Consider the following 20042-nt stretch of genomic DNA (forward strand, 5'->3'; position numbering starts at 1 on the left):
GTTTTTATTTAAAATGTCTCACCATCTCCTACAAAGAACAGAATGAGGTTAGTCACTTTCGTAAATGTGGTTCAGTCTATTTGTTTTAGTCAATTATACAAGTCCCTGTACTACCTTGAGGTGATGTAAACAAGACGATGTGTATAGTTCGCGCAAGGAACTTTTACCGAAAAGCAATGGTGGCGTTCAGTGGCGGCTCGTGGGTATTGAATTCAGGGGGGCTGCATACAAAAATAAACCATGCAACTTACCTTATTTAAATATTAGTTCCATGCGCCTTGTCTTGTAGGTTGCAAACTTTTGAATCATCTGCTTATTAAAATCCGGTATGTCGTTTAACATAGTCTTTACAATGGAACACATAGCTAATGCGGTAAGTCTCTCTTCTCTCATCGTATTTCTAAGATGGGATTTTACTCTCTTCAAACACGAAAAGCAACGTTCTGGTTCGGAAATTGTCATAGATATAGTGAAAACTTCTGAAAATGAGGCCTGCAAGTTCTCAGATAGAAGAAATTGCAAGAGCTTGACTGCGTCACTGATATTTCTGAATTCTTGTCTCTGATACAACACAGTGAGTTCCGTTTTTAGTTTGTCTTTATTTGAACCTTAGAAATATCTAACTGGCGATGTTGTAGTTGGTTGTATAATATATCTACATGATACATCAATAAAAAAAAAACTGAGACAGAAATTGAATTCAGGATCTTCAAGAGCACACACCAGGGCGCTTGCCTCATTTATTTTGATGTTGTTAGATGTTTCAGATTCCATTATGGTTTGAAAACATTCTAGCAATGGCTCCTTCTCATGAACAACATTTACTGTTCTTATTGTAAAACTTCATCTTGTTGCGCCAGCTGATGGAATTGTCTTTGAAACACATTAATCTAATACAGACTGTGTGGAGATCGAGAGAAGAGAACAGGGATACTGGACAAATTAGCAAAAAATATGCGAGCCTTTGTATTTTGTTTAGCGGCTCTTTCCATTATGAGATTCAACTGATGGACACTTAATTTCACATTTCTCCTGAATTGTTAAGGTACTGAACTTAATAGACTGTAAATATTGTACAGAATTAAGCATTGTTACACTTCTTATACTCACGACATTAAAGAAAATGCTTTTAAAACTGCGCGCTACTGACAAGCTGCTGTAAATTTTGCAGCGCCTGGTAACCCTGGATTCATGGCCAGGGGCAGCAGGGGGAGGGGTAAAACTAACGCGCAAAGCGTATCCAAGACGAGACTGGCAGCTCCAGGGGAGGAAGTGGCTTCACCCATAGTCCTTGTCTCTGGCTTCGCTCTTGCAGCACCAGGAGAGAAAGTGACTTCACTAACGATTGCGTGCTTGTCAATGAGAGCGAAATTTAAAAAAATTCGAACCGCTAAATGAAGACTGTATAATAAATGTATTTCACAACATAAAACGAGACAAGAGCCACAAATGTCTGGGGGTGCTGCAGCTCCGCAGCCCCTCTTCGAAAGCCGCCCCTGGTGGCGTTGCTGTTCGTTTTGACGTGTGTATGTAGGCACGCCTAGGGGGACGAGAGTTGCGGGCCGATGGAAGTACTATCTCTTCCAAGAAGATTAACAAATGAGGACATCGCTGTGGAAATGAAGAACGTAGTAAGAGAAAAATTCGAAGCTAATTAAACGCTCAAGATATGTTTATGAATGAAATAATAATAATAATAATAATAATAATAATAATAATAATAATAATAATAATAATAATAATAATAATACCGTGCGATACAAGACACGTATTCACATGCAATGGAACAAACTAAAGTCGTAATGTAACTATCACAACGCAAGACTGATTCTATCGATGCCATTTCTCTTCCGACTGTACTCTTGAATATCATTCAAGTTATCTCGTGATTTTTCCTGTCGCCCGCTCTTCCTTATCACATTGTTTCATTCGCATTCCTTTCGTCGGTATTCCCTGATTGCGAGACCTATATAAATCTACTAATTTCCATCCCTACTAATGAGACGTTTTGTTTATATTCTCCTCGCGCGAGTCTTGCGGAGTGGAGGATTACTCAACCCCACTTCGGAGCAATGACCTCAAGGGGGTTACAGCCTTGCAACACGTTACTTTTGTATTCTCAAAACTATTGGACGTATCAATGAACTTACTTCACAAACTTGTTCGCATTGACTTGATCTAGGCTTATTAACTCTGTGAAACAATGTAATAGGTTTTATTCCATCTTGTATAATTCTATAACAATTAATTAAACTGTAGAATGGATCAGAAAGCTTCACACTGACCTCTTCACGTCCCCGGTGACCCTGAACGTACTGCTGGCAGCACTCGGCATATTCTTGGGGCCGCCGAAGCTGTTCGGGTAGTAGTTGGGTGCTCCACCTTGGTTGTAGTTGGTACTCGCGCCATCTCGCTGGTAGTTGGTGACGTGAAAAGGGCAGTTGACTGGAATTTGTAGATGGTTGACACCCAATCTGTAGCGCTGCGTGTCCGAGTACGCGAACAAACGCCCCTTCACATGGCAAGAAACAAAAATGGTGTCGTACAGGTCTTAAATGTTATTTATCTGTAGTGTGGAGTATCTTTAATTAACGATGACAATATGAAGAAAGAGATACTTCACAGATTTCAAAATGTGTATGTAGCAATTATTTATTTATTTTAGTTGGTTATTTAACGACGCTGTATCAACTACTAGGTTATTTAGCTTCATTGAGATTGGTGATAGCGAGATGCGATTTGGCGAGATGAGGCCGAGGATTCGCCATGGATTACCTTGCATTCACATTACGGTTGGGGAAAACCTCGGAAAAAACCCAACCAGGTAATCAGCCCAAGCGGGGATCGAACCCGTGCCGAACGCAACTTCAGACCGGCAGGCAAGCGCCTTAACCGACTGAACCACGCCGGTGGCTTGTAGCAATTAGGTGAGCATCGAGAAGTGATGTGTGGGAAGAGACTCCTTAAAGTTAGGTGAAACACTTGATCACATATAACAGATTGATCAGCCTAATGCACTTTCGAGACAACTTTTTTTTATAAATTTCACCATCTAGCGACTGCAAAAGAAGCCACGTTATAACCCTACTGGAATTGCATGGAGTAACCGGCGTTCACCACTATCTACAACAAAATTCTGGACACGGAGGAAATACCGGACCAGTGGAAATCAAGCACGATAATCCTCCTCCACAAGAAAGGCACAAAAGATGACCTAAATAACTATAGGCCAATAAGTCTCATGTCTAACTTATACAAGCTGTTTTCGAAAATAATTACTAGAAGGGTAACGAAAACCCTGGATGAAAATCAACCTATCGAACAAGCGGGGTTCCACTCAGGGTACAGCACGGCAGACCATCTTCAAACCGTAAGCCAGATCATGGAAAAGGCTGAAGAACTTCATTTAACAGTATACCTGGCCTTTGTTTCGACTCGGTTGAACATTTGAGTGTAATGCAAGCACTACATACGCAGGGAGTCGGCAAAAAATACATCACGATACTAAATAAACTGTATAATCAAAGCTGTGCCAAAGTGAAAACCGAGATCGAAGGAAGACCATTCAGGCTCAAAAGAGGAGTGCGACAAGGAGACCCAATTTCCCCAAAATTGTTCACAAGTGTATTGGAAATCATTTTTCTCAAACTGAACTGGAACAGGAATTGTGGAATAAACATCAAGGCAGCAGACTAAATAATCTGAGGTTTGCTGATGACGTCGTATTGTTCGCGAAATCACCAGAGAACTGCAGTCAATGCTCCAAGAATTATGCGACGCCAGCAGATCAGCAGGCCTCGTGATGAATATGACCAAGACACAAGTAATGTCAAACGGACCGGAGTCACCCATAATAATTGATGGTGCAGAACTACAATACGTATCTGAATACGTATACCTAGGACAGCTAATCTCCTTTCACCAGAAGACAGAGAAGGAAATAAAACGAAGGATTTCTCTCGCGTGGAAGGCATTCTGGACTCTCAAATTCATCGTACTGGAGAGAACACTAAGCAAGAAACTCAGAATAGAAATATTGGAGACCTGCGTAACTCCTGTACTGCTAAATGGGTTTCAGACATGGTCTCTTACTGTCAAACTTCGTAACAATCTCCAAATATGCCAAAGAAAGTTGCTGAGAAGAATATTAGGCTTATCACTGAGGGACAGAGTTCCAAACGAAGTGCTACAAAATACGTCAGCAATTAAAGATCCAGCACTGCAAGCCACCAACACCAAATGAAAATAGGGAGGCCATATTGCACGACTTAGAGACGGAAGATGGACGCAGAACGTCACACTATGGGATCCCAGCATTGGCAAGAGATCACGCGGAAGACCAAGAAGATGGGCCGACCTCTTCAATGAACGTGCAGGAAGCCATTGGTCAAGCAGAGCAAGACATAGGGAAGACTGGAAAAACCTAAGAAGACAAGCGAACAGCGACTAAAACCAGTGTGACAGAAACAAGCGAACAATACCGAACAGTGCTGAATGTGAACCAAGTGAACAATTCCAAGATTATAAACATCTCTTACGCGGAGTAGCTCACCGCGTGAGACAAATAGAGCTCTCCCTCTATAGGAGGAGGTCTTTGCCCTTAACGGGACATTTTTAGGCTAATCATTTCAATGGCTTGCAGCTGTACTTATATCTAGCGGTCGTTGCCAAAAAGTTCATTTTCTAGAATGGAGATCCTGGCGATTGTTCTTTTATATGTTGTCATTTCATAGCATGAGAATTGTGAATCTGATACATAGTATATGTGATCAGGGGTAAAGCAAAGAAACAACAACAAAATTAGCTTTATCGAGCTATAAGTTACAAACGGAAAGAGCCCGTATTCAAATCTAAGTGAAGGTAAAGTATTTTACCTCGCCATAATTACTTGTGCTTTTGTCATCTGTTCAAGAGGCACGAAAGTCTTCACACCTGCATTGTAACTGGCTCCAGTGTGCACCGTTTTTCAAGCTGATGTCATTCATCTAGCAGTTATTTGGTCCATAGCTAACAGAAGAAATTCAGATAGGCCTATGCATTCGACTCTCAAGCAGCTTTATTCTCTGTTAAAGATAAATCCAATTGCCTCAAAAATAATAACCGAACTATCAGGATATAACTAGGAACCGTACTTTGTCCCAGGAGCTACAAGATTAACTATTACTGGATTTTTAAGAGAATGACGCACGTTCATCTACCAAGCGAAGTACTTGACTGACTGCTCACGCGACACTTGTTTGGTCATGTTGGACAGAATAAAACATGAACCACTTCAACAATTTCACTATACATTTATAATTTAAATTATTTACACTATGTGCACTAGAATACGTTCTTTTTTACTGTTTACACTAACATAAAGAATGTAGGCTTACATTGATCAAACGTTATTTACATTTTTATGTACAATGTTGTGTATTGCAATGTAATGTATTTTATTTAACAATACTATAGCCTACTTTGTATAAGTGTAGTGTATAATAATGTAAATAATGTTTGATCGATGTAAGCCTACATTCTTTATGATAGTATAAATAGTAAAAATAGCGTATTCGTGTACATACGCCGTTGTCAGACATTGACTCCTTTCAAAAGTCGATGTTCCAAAAGATTGCTTATGTCTCTAGAATATGACCTTTCTTCAAATATTACTTTTGTAGAGTACAATTTTTATTTTTAATATATCAATTTTTCTTCATTATGTTAATCATTTCTGTGATACAAATTTCTTATTAAACAGTGAATTAGCCTATAATTTTTTTAATCTTAGAATTATATGTAACTAAACACATCTACTTTTAGTCACTTATTATTATTATTATTATTATTATTATTATTATTATTATTATTATTATTATTATTATTATTATTATTATTATTCCACTGTTTCCAATATTGCTGTTGTTTACATTTAAATTAAATTGTGGTTTATTTAACGACGCTCGCAACTGCAGAGGTTATATCAGCGTCGCCGGTGTGCCGGAATTTTGTCCCGCAGGAGTTCTTTTACATGCCAGTAAAATGAGCCTGTCGCATTTAATGCACTTAAATGCCATCGACCTCGGCCGGGATCGAACCCGCAACCTCGAGCATAGAAGGCCAGCGCTATACCAACTACGCTACCGAGGGAGACTCCGTTATTTTTATTTGCTATATATTTTTTTACTGGTTAAGTGGAAAAGAAGACCTTATGACCTTAACTTTGCTAGTAATAATAGATCAATTAAATAATATTAATTAATTAATAATGTAAATCATAGAATAGGCATCGTAGTATTAGTCTTTATCACTTTAATGCATTGTGGACAGTCTACTAGGTGTAGTTTTGAATCATGAATAGTACATCAACTGCAACACAAACAAGACGCAAGTGTTCCCTGATAGTAGGGTACCTGTGTGAAGCGCCAAACATGACGTCACGTCATTATAGTCTATGAGTAACTAATGTTATCTCCGTACGCCCTGGACCAGAATAGTCACTAATAATAACATTATTTAAGTCGTCTAAAATCAAAGTGCACTTTCACCAAAATTAGAAAAAAAAAAATTGTATGAAGATATTTTTCAGTGCAGAATTTAGCTGAGAATATGATAAACTGGTCGGTTGAAAGCGAACTACACTTCATCTGCTTTATTTTCAGTAATAAACTCTCCCTTTCCAATGGAGAAAGTGGAATTTGACTTCACGATCGACCAATCAGAGTCTCTCATTTTTGCGATGTTATTTTGTTGCTTCTGAAGAGTGTCACTTATGTATATTGTGATATAAAATGTATTATTAGAACATTTGTTATGTCGTGAAACCTACATGTGCAACAGCGGAAGAAGAAATTAGACTGGAAAGCTTCCCTTGCTCTCTCTCTGCTTCAACTTGCAGCTAGTTAGCTCACTTATCCCAACCATAAGATTCTTATTGTAAGCTATGGCATACGCATGCATTTAATTTCACAACTTGGTGGCAAAGTGAACTTTCTCATAAGAAAAATCGCTTAAAATTTTTCTGTATATCAAGGAAATCGGAGTTCTTTCCATTTTAAGTACACTTTTGAAGTTTGAACTTTAAATTGGATGCATCTATTTCTTCCAATAATTTTCAGACAACATAGAATTAGTTTTTAGTCTTTACTGTAAAATCATATTTTTGGATAAAGTGCAGTTTGATTCTAGACGACTCATTTGTCTCTCATGAATAAAAACATGATGTTCACACTACAAGTGAAAGAGTTGCGAAACAGCAGCCTCCAGGAAGAACGATTTCGCATAAAAAATGTCCATCATCTCGAGCGAAATATGAGTATAAACATACATAATAAACACTTGGAACTCACAGTGGAAAAGTAGTAATAATTAATGCTATTGATCGATCAAAATATTTAATCGATTAACTGTTTGAATTTAATCGACTAATCAATAGATTAATCGAGTTTTGATCTAGTTGAAAAAATGTTTTAATATACTATAATACACAATTATTGTTAAATTTAACTTGTGTTCGGTGATAAGCATAAGTATTAAATGTTGTATATCCGTATATACTGCATCGTTATATTACAAAACAACTATTTTAATTACTTACTAACATATTTATTATGAGGCTTATAATTTATTGTGTCAATTTCTCCGGGAATATTTGAGACAAACATAAATGTCAAAAAGTATGAAGACTCACCTAGTTAATACTGCTTCATCAGTGATTAAACGTATGAGTGCATTCACATGCTCCGAATTAAGTGCCGCTCTACGTTTAGTAACAATGTTTCCTGCATCACTAAACACGAAAAAAATTTTTCTATCAAGCACTTCTCCACGATCGTTCAATTTAAATCCAAACGTTGCACCGAGTTTATCTCTCAAATTCTCATATGACATAGGACTAATGGAGTTTACACTTTTCACAAACCACAGAAAACTGATTTTTTTCTTTATCAAACTAAACACACAACCTTCATACACAAATTCAGTACAGAAACTGCAACTGCGGTACAGCGGTCGAAACAGAAGACCGGCCCTTATCGTAATCCAATTATCAGATTTTAGAAAGAGAAGAAGATAGTTACACTGTCACTTGCACACGGTGTAGACATGGCTATTTTATAAGGATTGAGGAGGTCGAATCCAAGAAAAGTATGTATTTCATATGCTAGGAAGATGAGCTAACAAGATGGAAGTTTTCTTTGAAGACCATACAACTTAATAAGGGTTTCGCGTTGTGTTTCAACTTTCAATAGAGGTAGACTAGGTCACTGTTTTCATATCTCCATCTCTTTCTGAAATGTATGTGCAAAGATTTTCCCTATGCTACCTGGTTTACAGTTAGAAAATAACAGTACTATTGTGCCTTTAAGTAAGCAATTTCCCAGAGAGAAATGTTGTCGGAATATTTAGTATGAGTTTGTATTAACAAAATAATAATTAATATTAACTACAACCGATTAATTTTAATCGACTCGATTATTCGATTAAATATTTTTGATCGATTAATCTTACAACAGAAATTGATCGATTAATCGATTCAATTCCACAACACTAGTAATAACGGCTCCATATTAAAATATGTCCCCCCCCTCCCGATGTACACAGCCTCTTAAAGTGTACTGTACTCGCCAAACTTAGACGACCTACCTCACACCACTTCTTAAAACCAGTTCTGATAACTCAGTCCAATGCCGGTGATACATGGTGCGGAGCGGGCCAATTTTTAACGCTGCGTTGTCACGTCTGACTAAGTGAATAACGTGGTAAGTGAATTATTTAAAAGTAATATTTATGAAGTTTAATCCACGTGAAGAAACTGCAGCGAGATGAAATTCTGCATATTTAACAGATTGTTTTCACTATATATACATACGGAATAAAGTACATAAGACAAGAAAATAAATTATTGCAACTAACCATTTACTCAGTGTCAGTAAGTGATGTGCCAATCCCATCTTTGAAGAAGACTGTAGATCAATTATGAAATTTGTTTCATCAGGGTCGTCGAAAACAGGCTGCAGGTCCCAATAGTTCTCTTCACTTTGTTACACATGTTTGAAATAATTGGTCTACAAATGAGGAGTTACACTTTCAAAGGACTTTATTAGTATTGTTATTATTTCAGATAGGGACCGTCCTTTAAGATTTTGATAAGCCACATTTCGTTTTATTTGCGACCCTCTTGTTTTGTCACGCATAATTGAATAAATTTGTCGTTCGTGGGCGCCTCTTCTTTTTTGTAAAATTCAAATATTGTTCGTTGCAACAAGTTCTTTGAAAAATATCATAGTTTATCGAATGCCTGTTTCGATTTTTATGTTACTTCTTTGGCGTTTCATATTTTTCAGTCTCTCTCATGTTAGAAGTTTTTTCACACTCGTTAATCCAACCCCCCGTAGCAATTGAAGCGAGTTTATTTACATTTCTTGTTGGTAAAACCCTATTTCCACTTAATAACTACTCATCATTCGGGTACTCACAGTCTAACAAGGGCCTAAAATATTCAACATTTCATTTTACTTCACTGATAACACCACTGAAAGAAGTTAATTCTGTGAGAGGTAATATAAAACTGAGGCACCGGGAGTTCTACGAGTGTTAGCGAATAAGAATTTGTAATTGCTTCATGCATTGAAGAGGAAGAAACGAAAGAGATATTGGTTACATAATATATATGTAAGAAACGACTTGATTACTGTAATGGGAACGCGTCAAATTATATAATTTTTCGCAATTTTATACAAGCGAAATAAGTTTTCCGTCTGCCATTTTGGCGCGACACTGAACATGGCACAACATAATAGCTTAGATCATCTATGATCTAGGACAATAGTAACAGTTGAGCAATTAAAATTGATTTATTTAGAAGGCCATGATCGCACGCATCGGAAAAGTTGCTCATCCGAGAAACGTGGACGGATTTGCCGAGAGCCAATGCGTGCGATACGCCGTAGTGAATGCGGTTACATAACAATTACAGCAAAGATTGTCTTTTTCCGATCCGTGCGGTTCGTCCGATGAGTGCGATACGATGTAGTGAACGCTTACTTTTATAAAGCAATTCAATCATCGGACGCGGCTAACTGCATAACAGAGATATCGAGAATACGTTGGCGTGGCTTCTTTCTTCTGATCAGGGGGTTGTTTGGCGAGTACAATACATTAATTTTACTTGATTTCATACTAACACAATTTGCATCCGGCCATGGCAAATTTCGCTCATATTTGAGAAGATTCTATATTAATTCAGAGTGATATTGATTGCTTTTGTGGAAGTGAACAAACAGTAGAATATTTCTTTGTTTTATAGTCCATAATTTGAATATAATTAAGAGATATTGCCTCAAAATCCATTTAAACAAGTATAATATGATTTTAAAATAAAATTTTGAGTGATTGGTCAGAGAAGTCATCAAATGGATTTCTAAATTTTGTTTATAAGATGTCAATCAAAGTGCTTATCACGTTCTGATAAACATATTTAATTACAACCAACATTTTCGCGTAATTCCGGCATCATCAGGTTACATTTCAATTCCATACAGCGTATTGTAATTTAAAAACAAAAACAATTAAAACATACGAACAATGAAGACGTCTTACTAACATTTGCTGTTTATATAAAATGATTAGAATGTGACGCTATACTGGTTTAAATACTGTGTATGTTTCAGCCCTGATCACATTTTTATCAGATTGGTCTTTCCATGTTATGAAATGGCAACATATAAAAGAAAACATCCAACAGGATCTCCACTGTCGAAAATGAATTTGTTTGGTAACGACCGCTAGATGATAGTACTATTGCAAGCTATTACTCTATGCAATTTCATCAGGGTTATAATACTGTATGACTTCTTTTGCAGTGGCTAGATGACAGAATAGCGTAGTTGATAAAAGTTGTCTTGAAAGTGCATTTAGGCTGATCAGTGTGTTACATGTGATCAGTGGTTTCATTGTATCAAAGGAGACTTGTTGTAAATCGCCATTTCATTTTTCTTTAGCAATATTTTTTTTATTTTTTTTAGTTGGTTATTTAACGACGCTGTATCAACTACGAGGTTATTTAGCGTCGATGAGATTGGTGATAGCGAGATGAGGCCGAGGATTCGCCATAGATTACCAGGCATTTACCTTACGGTTGGGGAAAACCTCGGAAAAAACCCAACCAGGTAATCAGCCCAAGCGGGGATCGAACCCGCGCCCGAGCGCAACTTCAGACCGGCAGGCAAGCGCCTTAACCGACTGAGCCACGCTGGTGGCTTTTTAGCAATATTAAAATGTGCTTGCAATCGGTAGTATAGGAGTATCTCTCTATATTGGTTAAAACGTCAGCTGTTAAATACAAAATAACCTGTTAATTGATTAAAGTTATGATACTTTTCATGCTGAATACCGTATATTGTGTTTAAAGTGTAAGTGTATACTAGTGAATAGAGTATGATAAAACATTATAATAAAATCTATACTAATAATAAATCTGTAGCCGAAATTTTTCTGGTAATTTTCGATTTTCCAAAAATAATTGGTCCTAACATATATAATTAACCACCCTGAAACCGAAAATCGCTTTTTTTTGTCTGTTTGTCTGGATGTTTGTTACCTTTTCACGCGATAATGGCTGAACGGATTTCGATGAATATTGGAATATAAATTACGTTCGTTGTAACTTAGATTTTAGGCTATATGGCATTCAAAATACGTTATTTAAAAGGGGGGCTATAAGGGGGCCTGAATTAAATAAATCAAAATATCTCGCTTATGATTGATTTTTGTCAAAATGTTACGTAACAAAAGTTTCTTTAAAATCATTTCCGATAAGTTTTATTCTTTGAAAATTTTTGATAGAAGATCGAGAAGGCGGTGAAATAAGCAGAATAGAGATTGATTGTGTGCTCTAAATATTAAGTTTTTAAAAGGAATTCTAGTTCAATAGTATTTTTCGTGTATTAATTATTGTTAATTATGAATTTATTGATGTGTTGTGACAATTAATTCTACTGAAAAGTTTTATTTTATTATTAATTAATAGTGTTAGTTGGGAGACCGGAGGGAAAAAGACCTTTGGGGAGCCGAGACGTAGATGGGAGGATAATATTAAAATGGATTTGAGGGAGGTGGGATATGATGATAGAGACTGGATTAATCTTGCACAGGATAGAGACCGATGGCGGGCTTATGTGAGGGCGGCAATGAACCTTCGGGTTCCTTAAAAGTCATTAGTAAGTAAGTAAGTAAGTAAGTATTAATTAATAGTGTTTAATATTATCAGTGAATCTTGCCATAACTTAAGACAATAGTGACAAGTGACTATCGCATATTGCAAACAATCACTTTTATTACATTGATTTGTATAAATTAATTTAATATGTCTCAAAATAACATATTCAACTCTGCAACTGATACAAATTCAACAAAAGTCAAAAACTAAATCACGAAACCACTATACCGACATCAAATGCATTTGCACCTTTAGCTGACTTGAACGAAAGAGACCAACAAGAGTCATCGTATCACATTCAGATGGAAACATCTACACCAAAGAAACCACCACTAATTTATATTCACAATAGTCTGAATATTAATTCTATGATTAATGAGCTCAAAACGCTGGACTGTGGCGGTTTTCGACACATAACTGTTGAAAATAACAAAGTGAAGCTAAATATGGATCTCATAGATGGGTACAGAAAGGTAATTGATTATTTAAAATCACATCAAGCTGAATTCCATACATATCAGATGAAATCTGACAAAGCTTTTCGTGTAGTCATCAGGGGACTACATCACAGTTATAATATAGAATTCATGATGTCAGAACTTAAAGAACTGGGTTATGAACCTATACAGATGCTACCGGTTAGACATCCAATCACCAAATTACCGTTACCTTTATTTTTCCTAGATCTAAAACATAATCCTAAAAATCCTGATATATACAGCTTAACCCGACTTTATAACGGAATAATAAAAGTGGAGCCGCCTAAACCAAGAAAAACTATTGTACAATGTATGCGATGCTAACAATTTGGACACACAAGAAACTTCTGTAATCAAACTGCAAGATGTGTGAAATGTGAAGGTCTTCACCCTACAGAGAAATGTAATAAACCAAAAGACACTCCTCCCATTTGTACCAACTGTAAAGGGAATCATCCAGCCAACTACAGAGGTTGTCCTGAACATACAAGACTACAAAGAGGAGCAACTAGACATCAGACAATTTCATACAGATCTCAACCAGCACCAGGAACATCTTCTTTAGATAAAACTTCAGCTTCCCCTCCAGAACTGAAAAAAGTTCCTGCACAAGATGCTCCATTTTCAGATATACACAGGGAATCTTCCAATCGGCCCTTACATTCAAGTATTGCAGCATCGTCAGTTAACAAGCAAGGTACTGTAGATACCGTAATACTCTAATTGCAAATAATGCATTATTCTCTGATTTGATTACGAAACTAGATATGCTCATATCATTAATACAACCTCTGGTTAATTCATTGAACTTGTTACTCCCAAGAGTACTGCAAAATGAATAACATTCCACAGAGAAGTTTCATTATCAGCACATGGAATTGCCAGAGTTTAAATAATACATTTATTAGTCTTCTTTCTGAAAACTTATCATATTGACATATTGTTGATTACTGAGACTAAACTTGCTCCAAATCTAAAGTTTTTTATATCTGGATATAAGATATATAGAGCTGATCATCCCTCTGGAAGCAGAAAAGGTGGATCTGCAGTAATTATCAGAGCAGATTTGTGTCATAACGAACTTTCCCCAATTTTAGAGGTTGAAGTACAAATTTCAAGAGTACAGATAAAAATTGATAATACTGACTATCAAATAGGTTCATTCTATTCTGCTCCGGACCAGCGTGTCACGCCCACTTTGATTTGGGGGATAGTTCATGAAATGAAATTCAGATTCATATTAGGAGGTGATTTTAATAGCAAACACCCTAGATGGGGATCCAACGTAACCAATCCCCGAGGCAATATGCTATATGATCAAATTTTTAAACTCAATTTGGAAATAGCATACCCTTTTGAACCTACACCTTATCCAGATTCAGGACATATGCCTGACCTGCTTGATTTCTTTATTGGTAAATAATTCCAACATTTTTGTAGTGTTCCAAGAGTTATACATGAATTGAGTTCCGATCATTTACCTGTTCTTCTGACTTTATCAACAGCTATTCCGAATTCATGTAATAAATAAACGCTCATAAGACATCCCTTTAACCGGAATGAATATGTATCTTGTCTTGATATCTCTACTAACTTGAAGATTCCCCTAAAAATAAAAGAGATATAGATATGGCAATAAATACACTTACCAATAATATTAAAAGAGCTGCAAATACGGCTTCTTTCAATAGTCTAAACTTTAATCGAATTAGAAGAAAAACGGTACTTCCACCACATGTATTACAGCTCTAATATGTGAAAATACCAGCCAGGGCACATGGCAAAGAACAAAATATCCTCCTCATAAGCAAAATTATAATAAGGCTACACAAGAACTCAAATTAGCCCTAAAAGAATTATACAGAGAGGCAACTGACAATCAGTTAAAATCCTTAGATTCCTTAGATTCAAAGGATGGCAGTCTATGGCGCAAAACAAGACAAATTACTAAAGAAACTGAAAAGATTCCACCACTAAAATATGACAATCAATGGCTCATAAGCCCGAATGAATTCAATATCTAATATAGTACATTGGAACAAGTGTCATTAGCATATACAATTGGAAAAATGGACAATTAAACAAGATTTAAAATCAAACATATTAAAAACAATTGTTATACTAATTATTAAATTACTGTAAATTATTTAATTATTACAATGGTAAAAATCTAGTTAAGGTTAAAATATCTACTTCCATTATTGCACATAATATACACATAATTAAGCAACTATTATTACACATAATGTGAACATTGTACTCAACATGTATATTATTATAAGCTTGTTTAATTTCTATTAATGTATAACATAATTATATTCTGATATATAATTTGATGTGTGTTTTACTTATACCTAATATTATAATATACTGTGATCATTTATATGTTTTATGTTATTGTAGTTAATATATTTGTTAACAATATAAACCTTATATGTTACATATTTGATGTTTTTTTATTTTAAATATATCGACGTTGAAGGGCCGTGTTCGTTGCATTGTCGTTGTTTCAATGCCAGGCTTCGTTTACGCGTAACTAATTTATGTAGGCTTTAAAGGTTGGTTCAATGAAATTGGGTTTCAATTGAATCATAGGCATATCCATTGTCTAGAAATTAGGTAGTTGTGATATGTTTCATTGTTACTAATGTTGAATGGCGCGTCAATTCCAATGCTATATTTACGTTTTGAAAGTTGGATACTTTTACTGGAATGATAAATTGGGTCAACGAAAATTATGCTTGACGTTGAGTCATATGCCTACCCATTGATCAAATGTGGGTTTTGTTGTAATGTGTCTCTTATGATAATGATGGATGACACTGACCTCGAAATTTATCTTACGACTGTATCTATGTGTCTCACATGTAACATGTGTAACATCACCTTGATCCGAAGTGGACTTAGAAAATATTCGCTGTCGACCCACTTTTTTGACAGCTGTACACCAGAACACGCTAATTTTTACTATTTACATTATCATAAGGAATGTAAGCTTACATTAATCAAGCATATTTACACTATTATACACTATTTACAAAATAAGTAGGCTGTATAATTATTCAATAAATACCTTGCATTACAATACACAACACTGTACGTAATAGTGTAAATAATGTTTGGTCAATATAGACCTACATTTTTTTTTTGTGATAGTGTAAATAGTAGCAATAGCGCACAGTAGTGGCAAAAAAACCGGACCGACCCTTGTAGCTGATTTCAGAGCCTTGTTCACTCCAGAGCCACGATAGACTGGTAACTAAGACTTTTGTGGTTCGAATCCTGTCTGGGAAGGAAACTTTTTTTGTTCCTTATTCAAATTTATTTCCAATACTTTTCGATTGCAGCGAAATTTTACTACTTAATTAACTGATTATTCCCAGAACATGAATTTTACCAGCTTATTTTCTAATTGATTTCGAAATGGGCTACGTCAGCAGTCGAAACTACAACAATTTCAATAGATTACTCTCTATCTTGTGAATGCGGGCGTGGCATGAGCAGTGGCTCATTTCGGGGACTTTGTTTATTCCGTCTGTCCGGTTTTTTGTCACTACTGTAGGGGGAAGTCTTGCAGCGCCGGTCAGCATACAGTACCGGTCAGTGTGTGTTTTTAAATACTGACAACAATTAGCAGGAAGCGGAATGTAGTGTACGTTACTTCTAACAGTCAATAATCACTGGTAAATAATTCAAACTTAAATCTACATTCATTCGTTAACAAAGCCCGTTGAAAAATTTTTCTGTTTGGTGTGACGCGAATCGACTAAATCTAAATTGACTGCCACCAAGGCAATTCGGTAAGTATCGTTATAAATCTTGTTTCATTCGATTCAGTCATGATTTATGAATTACTTTTGTGCATGATCCGTGTTACATAACATAATGGTGCCATAGAAAAAAATATTATATGTTTCGCTGCGTGTCAACCAGTACCGGTCACCTCTTGATCTTGCAGTACCGGTCATATTCTTTCATGTAAGTTATGTTCGTTTAATATTTTTATAGGACGTTCATAATGCCTCCAGTGATAAGTAGACTTTCCAAAGGAAAATGACATCCAGATTCTATGAAACAAGCTGTAGAGAATGTGTTAACAGGCCAACTTTCTATCCGCAAAGCTGCTGAAATGTACAAGATCCCCAAAAGTACGTTGATTGATCGTGTTTCTGCCGTAAAAAGAGGTAAGGAAATTACATTCACTCCTGCACTTGGCCGTTTTAAACCCACGTTCAATGCCGAATTCGAAGGAGTTCTATTGGATCATGTGAAAGATCTATCTGATAGATTACTACCACTCACAAGGAAAGAGTTTTTGAATCTAGCTTTTCAACTTGCTGAGGCTTTAAAAATTCCTCATCAATTCAACCGTGACAAAAAGACTGCTGGTAAGCAATTTTATTATGATTTCATGAACCGGCACCCGAATTTGTCTCTCCGAACTCCTGAATCGACAAGCCTTAATAGATCAATTGGGTTTAACAAGCCACAAGTCAATCGATTTTTTAAGAGTCTTACAAATCTAATGGAAAAATATGAATTCACACCCTATAAAATTTATAACTGTGACGAAACTAGTGTCACTACTGTACAAAAACATTCCGAAAGTTATTTCGCTGAAACAGAACCTCAAGTGGGTAAACTGACTTCGGCTGAAAGGGGAAGAAGTGTTACTGTACTATTCTGTATGAATGCTGGGGGTCAGTACACTCCACCATTTTTCATATTTCCTCGACAACGCATGAATAAAAGACTCCTCATTGGTGCTCCCAAAGACAGCATAGGTGAAGCTCAATCAAACGGATGGATGACATCCCAGTTGTTCTTGAAATGGATGCAGCATTTTGCTCACTATGCCAATCCTTCTGTTCAAAACCCCGTTTTGTTAATTTTAGACGGCCATATTAGCCATAAGGACTTGGAGGTGATCACCTATGCTCGAAACCAGAATATTCATATGTTAAGCACTCCACCACATACGACTCACAAGCTTCAGCCTCTTGATCGTGTTTTCATGAAGCCATTTAAAGATGCATATTATGAAGCTTGTGGGCTCTGGATGAGGAAGAATCCAGCTGCAAGGATAACAGAGTATGAAATAGCAAGTCTTGTAGGTGATGCTTTTGCAAGAGTTTCACGGGATGAAATTGCAGTAAAAGGATTTCAGTGTACAGGAATTCATCCCCTGAATCCCAATGTATTCACAGAGCTCGATTACCTACCATCAATGATGACAGACATAGCAATGGATTCGAACGTGGATCAAACTGAGAGTCCAATAGTTAGGCCTATGCTTCCACTCCCTGACATGTCTTCTGCAGCTAAGGCAAGTTCACATCATGAGACTAGTCCTAATAGGCCTACTCCTACTGATAGGTCTAATGATACCACTGTTGTAAAGGAAACAATTCAGCAGCTCAGCCCAATTCCGGATGCCAGTAAGAAGCGAGAAGTTAGTCGACGCCGAAAATCTGAAATAAGTGAGGTTTTGATATCCAGTCCTTACAAGACATATCTAGAAGAAAAAAATAATGAAAAGCTGAAGAGAGAAGTTAAGAGCCTAGTGCGTGGGAAACGGCCCCTATCAGGAAAATTCTTCCCAAAAAGCTCAAGAAAGACAACAAAGAAAAATGACAAAAAGGAGGAAACTACATGCATTTTTTGCGGGGAATCTCATGACGAAGATTGGATCCAATGTTCTTCATGCCAAATGTGGGCTCACGAAGCCTGTGCCAGCATTCCTGAGACATCTGACACGTATGAATGTGATTTTTGTCAAAAGTAATATGTGACCGGTACTGCCTGCCTATTTTCTGATTGTATCGATTTTATGGACATTTAATTTGTTTATGTTTTGTATTAATATTAATTTCTGAATTTTTTTTGTAATTACCATTGAGTTCAATAATGTATGTACTTACATTATATCAAAAGAGTGTGTCAAAAAGTTGAATGTTTTCTTATTTATAACCCAAAAACCTTAAGGGGTCGGTACTGCAAGACTTCCCCCTACATAGTGTAAATAATGATTTAAATTTAAAATATTAGTGCAATTATTAATTGGTCCATGTTTTGTTCTGCGCAACTTGACCAAACAAGTCGGTCGGTCGGTCGGTCGGTCGGTCGGTCAAGTACTTCGCTTGGTAGATACACGCGTATCATTCACTTAAAACTCCAGTAATACTTAATCTTATAATCTCGTGGGACAAAGTATGGTCCCTACTAATACTTTACTTTAATGAAGTCTCATACGGAAATAGCGGTTAACGAAATAATTTTCCTTTCGGAAAATACACATTAGCAGTAACGCTTTTGAAAAGTTGGTGACAAAAAAAGGAATTCTGAAAAAAGTACAGCTCAGAAAACACGCTAGGAATCATGTTAAAAAAACAGTTGAAAAGTAGTCGGGAACGCTGTCCCTTATACACGATGTTTAAAAAAATGTGTCGCATATTTTGACAGAAAGTAGTATTAGTCGAAACTAGAAAAAAAGTTCCTATGAACATGTGTCCGGAAACAAATATTTGTTGAGATATGGTCCATGCTGTATTGTGACCTGCGATACCCACCTGCCTGTTACGTAGACACTACAGAAGGTGCTCTACTTCGTTACCACGCATGGTTGCACATGCTTCAGCTCTTTTTCTCAGTGAATCACGAACTCTTGCGACCACACCTGACTGTTGTGGGATATACTCGCATGCATTGGATACACGCTCTTATAAGTTTGTACGTTGTCGATGGGTGTGGCATACATTAATGTCTTTAAATGTCCCCATAGCCAGAAATCAAAACGATTTAGGTCAGGTGATCGGGAAAGCCATGCTACTGGGCATGCATCGCCCATTAAATGCTATTATCGCACGAGAAAATGGGGTGGTGCCTCGTAGTCCGTAAACAGAAAGACAGCATACACCACTGAATACTGTACGTACTTATTAACACAAGTAAAAAGATAGACTCCGTAGTATCCTGGACCTTTGTTTAATACTACATTCTCTGTTTACTTCTGTTGTGGGATGCTATCTACTCTCAAAACATGCACCATTGTTTTGTGTTTTTAAACGAAAGACGATCATAGGCCACAATATAGCATGGCCTATATCTCGACAGATATTTGTTTCCGATCACATGCTTGTAGGAACTTTTTTTTATAGTTTCGACCTATGCTACCTGCTGTAAAAATATGCGACATTTCTTAAACACCCTGTATAGGCTACTTTTAAATTAACTGCACTCCATAGCTTGTGTCGTCGACCCTACCACTCGATATATCGGATGGACTCCAAAATATCCGCAACCAATAAGGAACCAACAAATGTTTTTATGAACATACTGATTTTACAAACAATATGTTGCACGAGATT

The 20042-nt window shown here is 36.5% G+C and overlaps 1 protein-coding gene across 3 annotated transcripts in view; it reads right to left on the reverse strand.

Annotated features, from left to right (window-relative positions):
• The window catches only part of LOC138698640 (catalase-like), a 153564-nt gene that overhangs the window by 43512 nt on the left and 90010 nt on the right, over nt 1-20042 (reverse strand). For 2 of the 3 annotated variants that reach the window (XM_069824776.1, XM_069824767.1), the window contains exon 8: nt 2286-2512. In XM_069824776.1, the coding sequence (XP_069680877.1) occupies nt 2286-2512 (227 nt within the window). Of the gene's footprint in view, nt 1-78; nt 1612-2285; nt 2513-20042 lie in introns of those variants that run through there. The other variant, XM_069824785.1, reaches the window with a different exon arrangement.

This window comes from Periplaneta americana, chromosome 1 (genome assembly GCF_040183065.1).
Source record: "Periplaneta americana isolate PAMFEO1 chromosome 1, P.americana_PAMFEO1_priV1, whole genome shotgun sequence".
Classification (NCBI taxonomy): Eukaryota; Metazoa; Arthropoda; class Insecta; order Blattodea; family Blattidae; genus Periplaneta; species Periplaneta americana.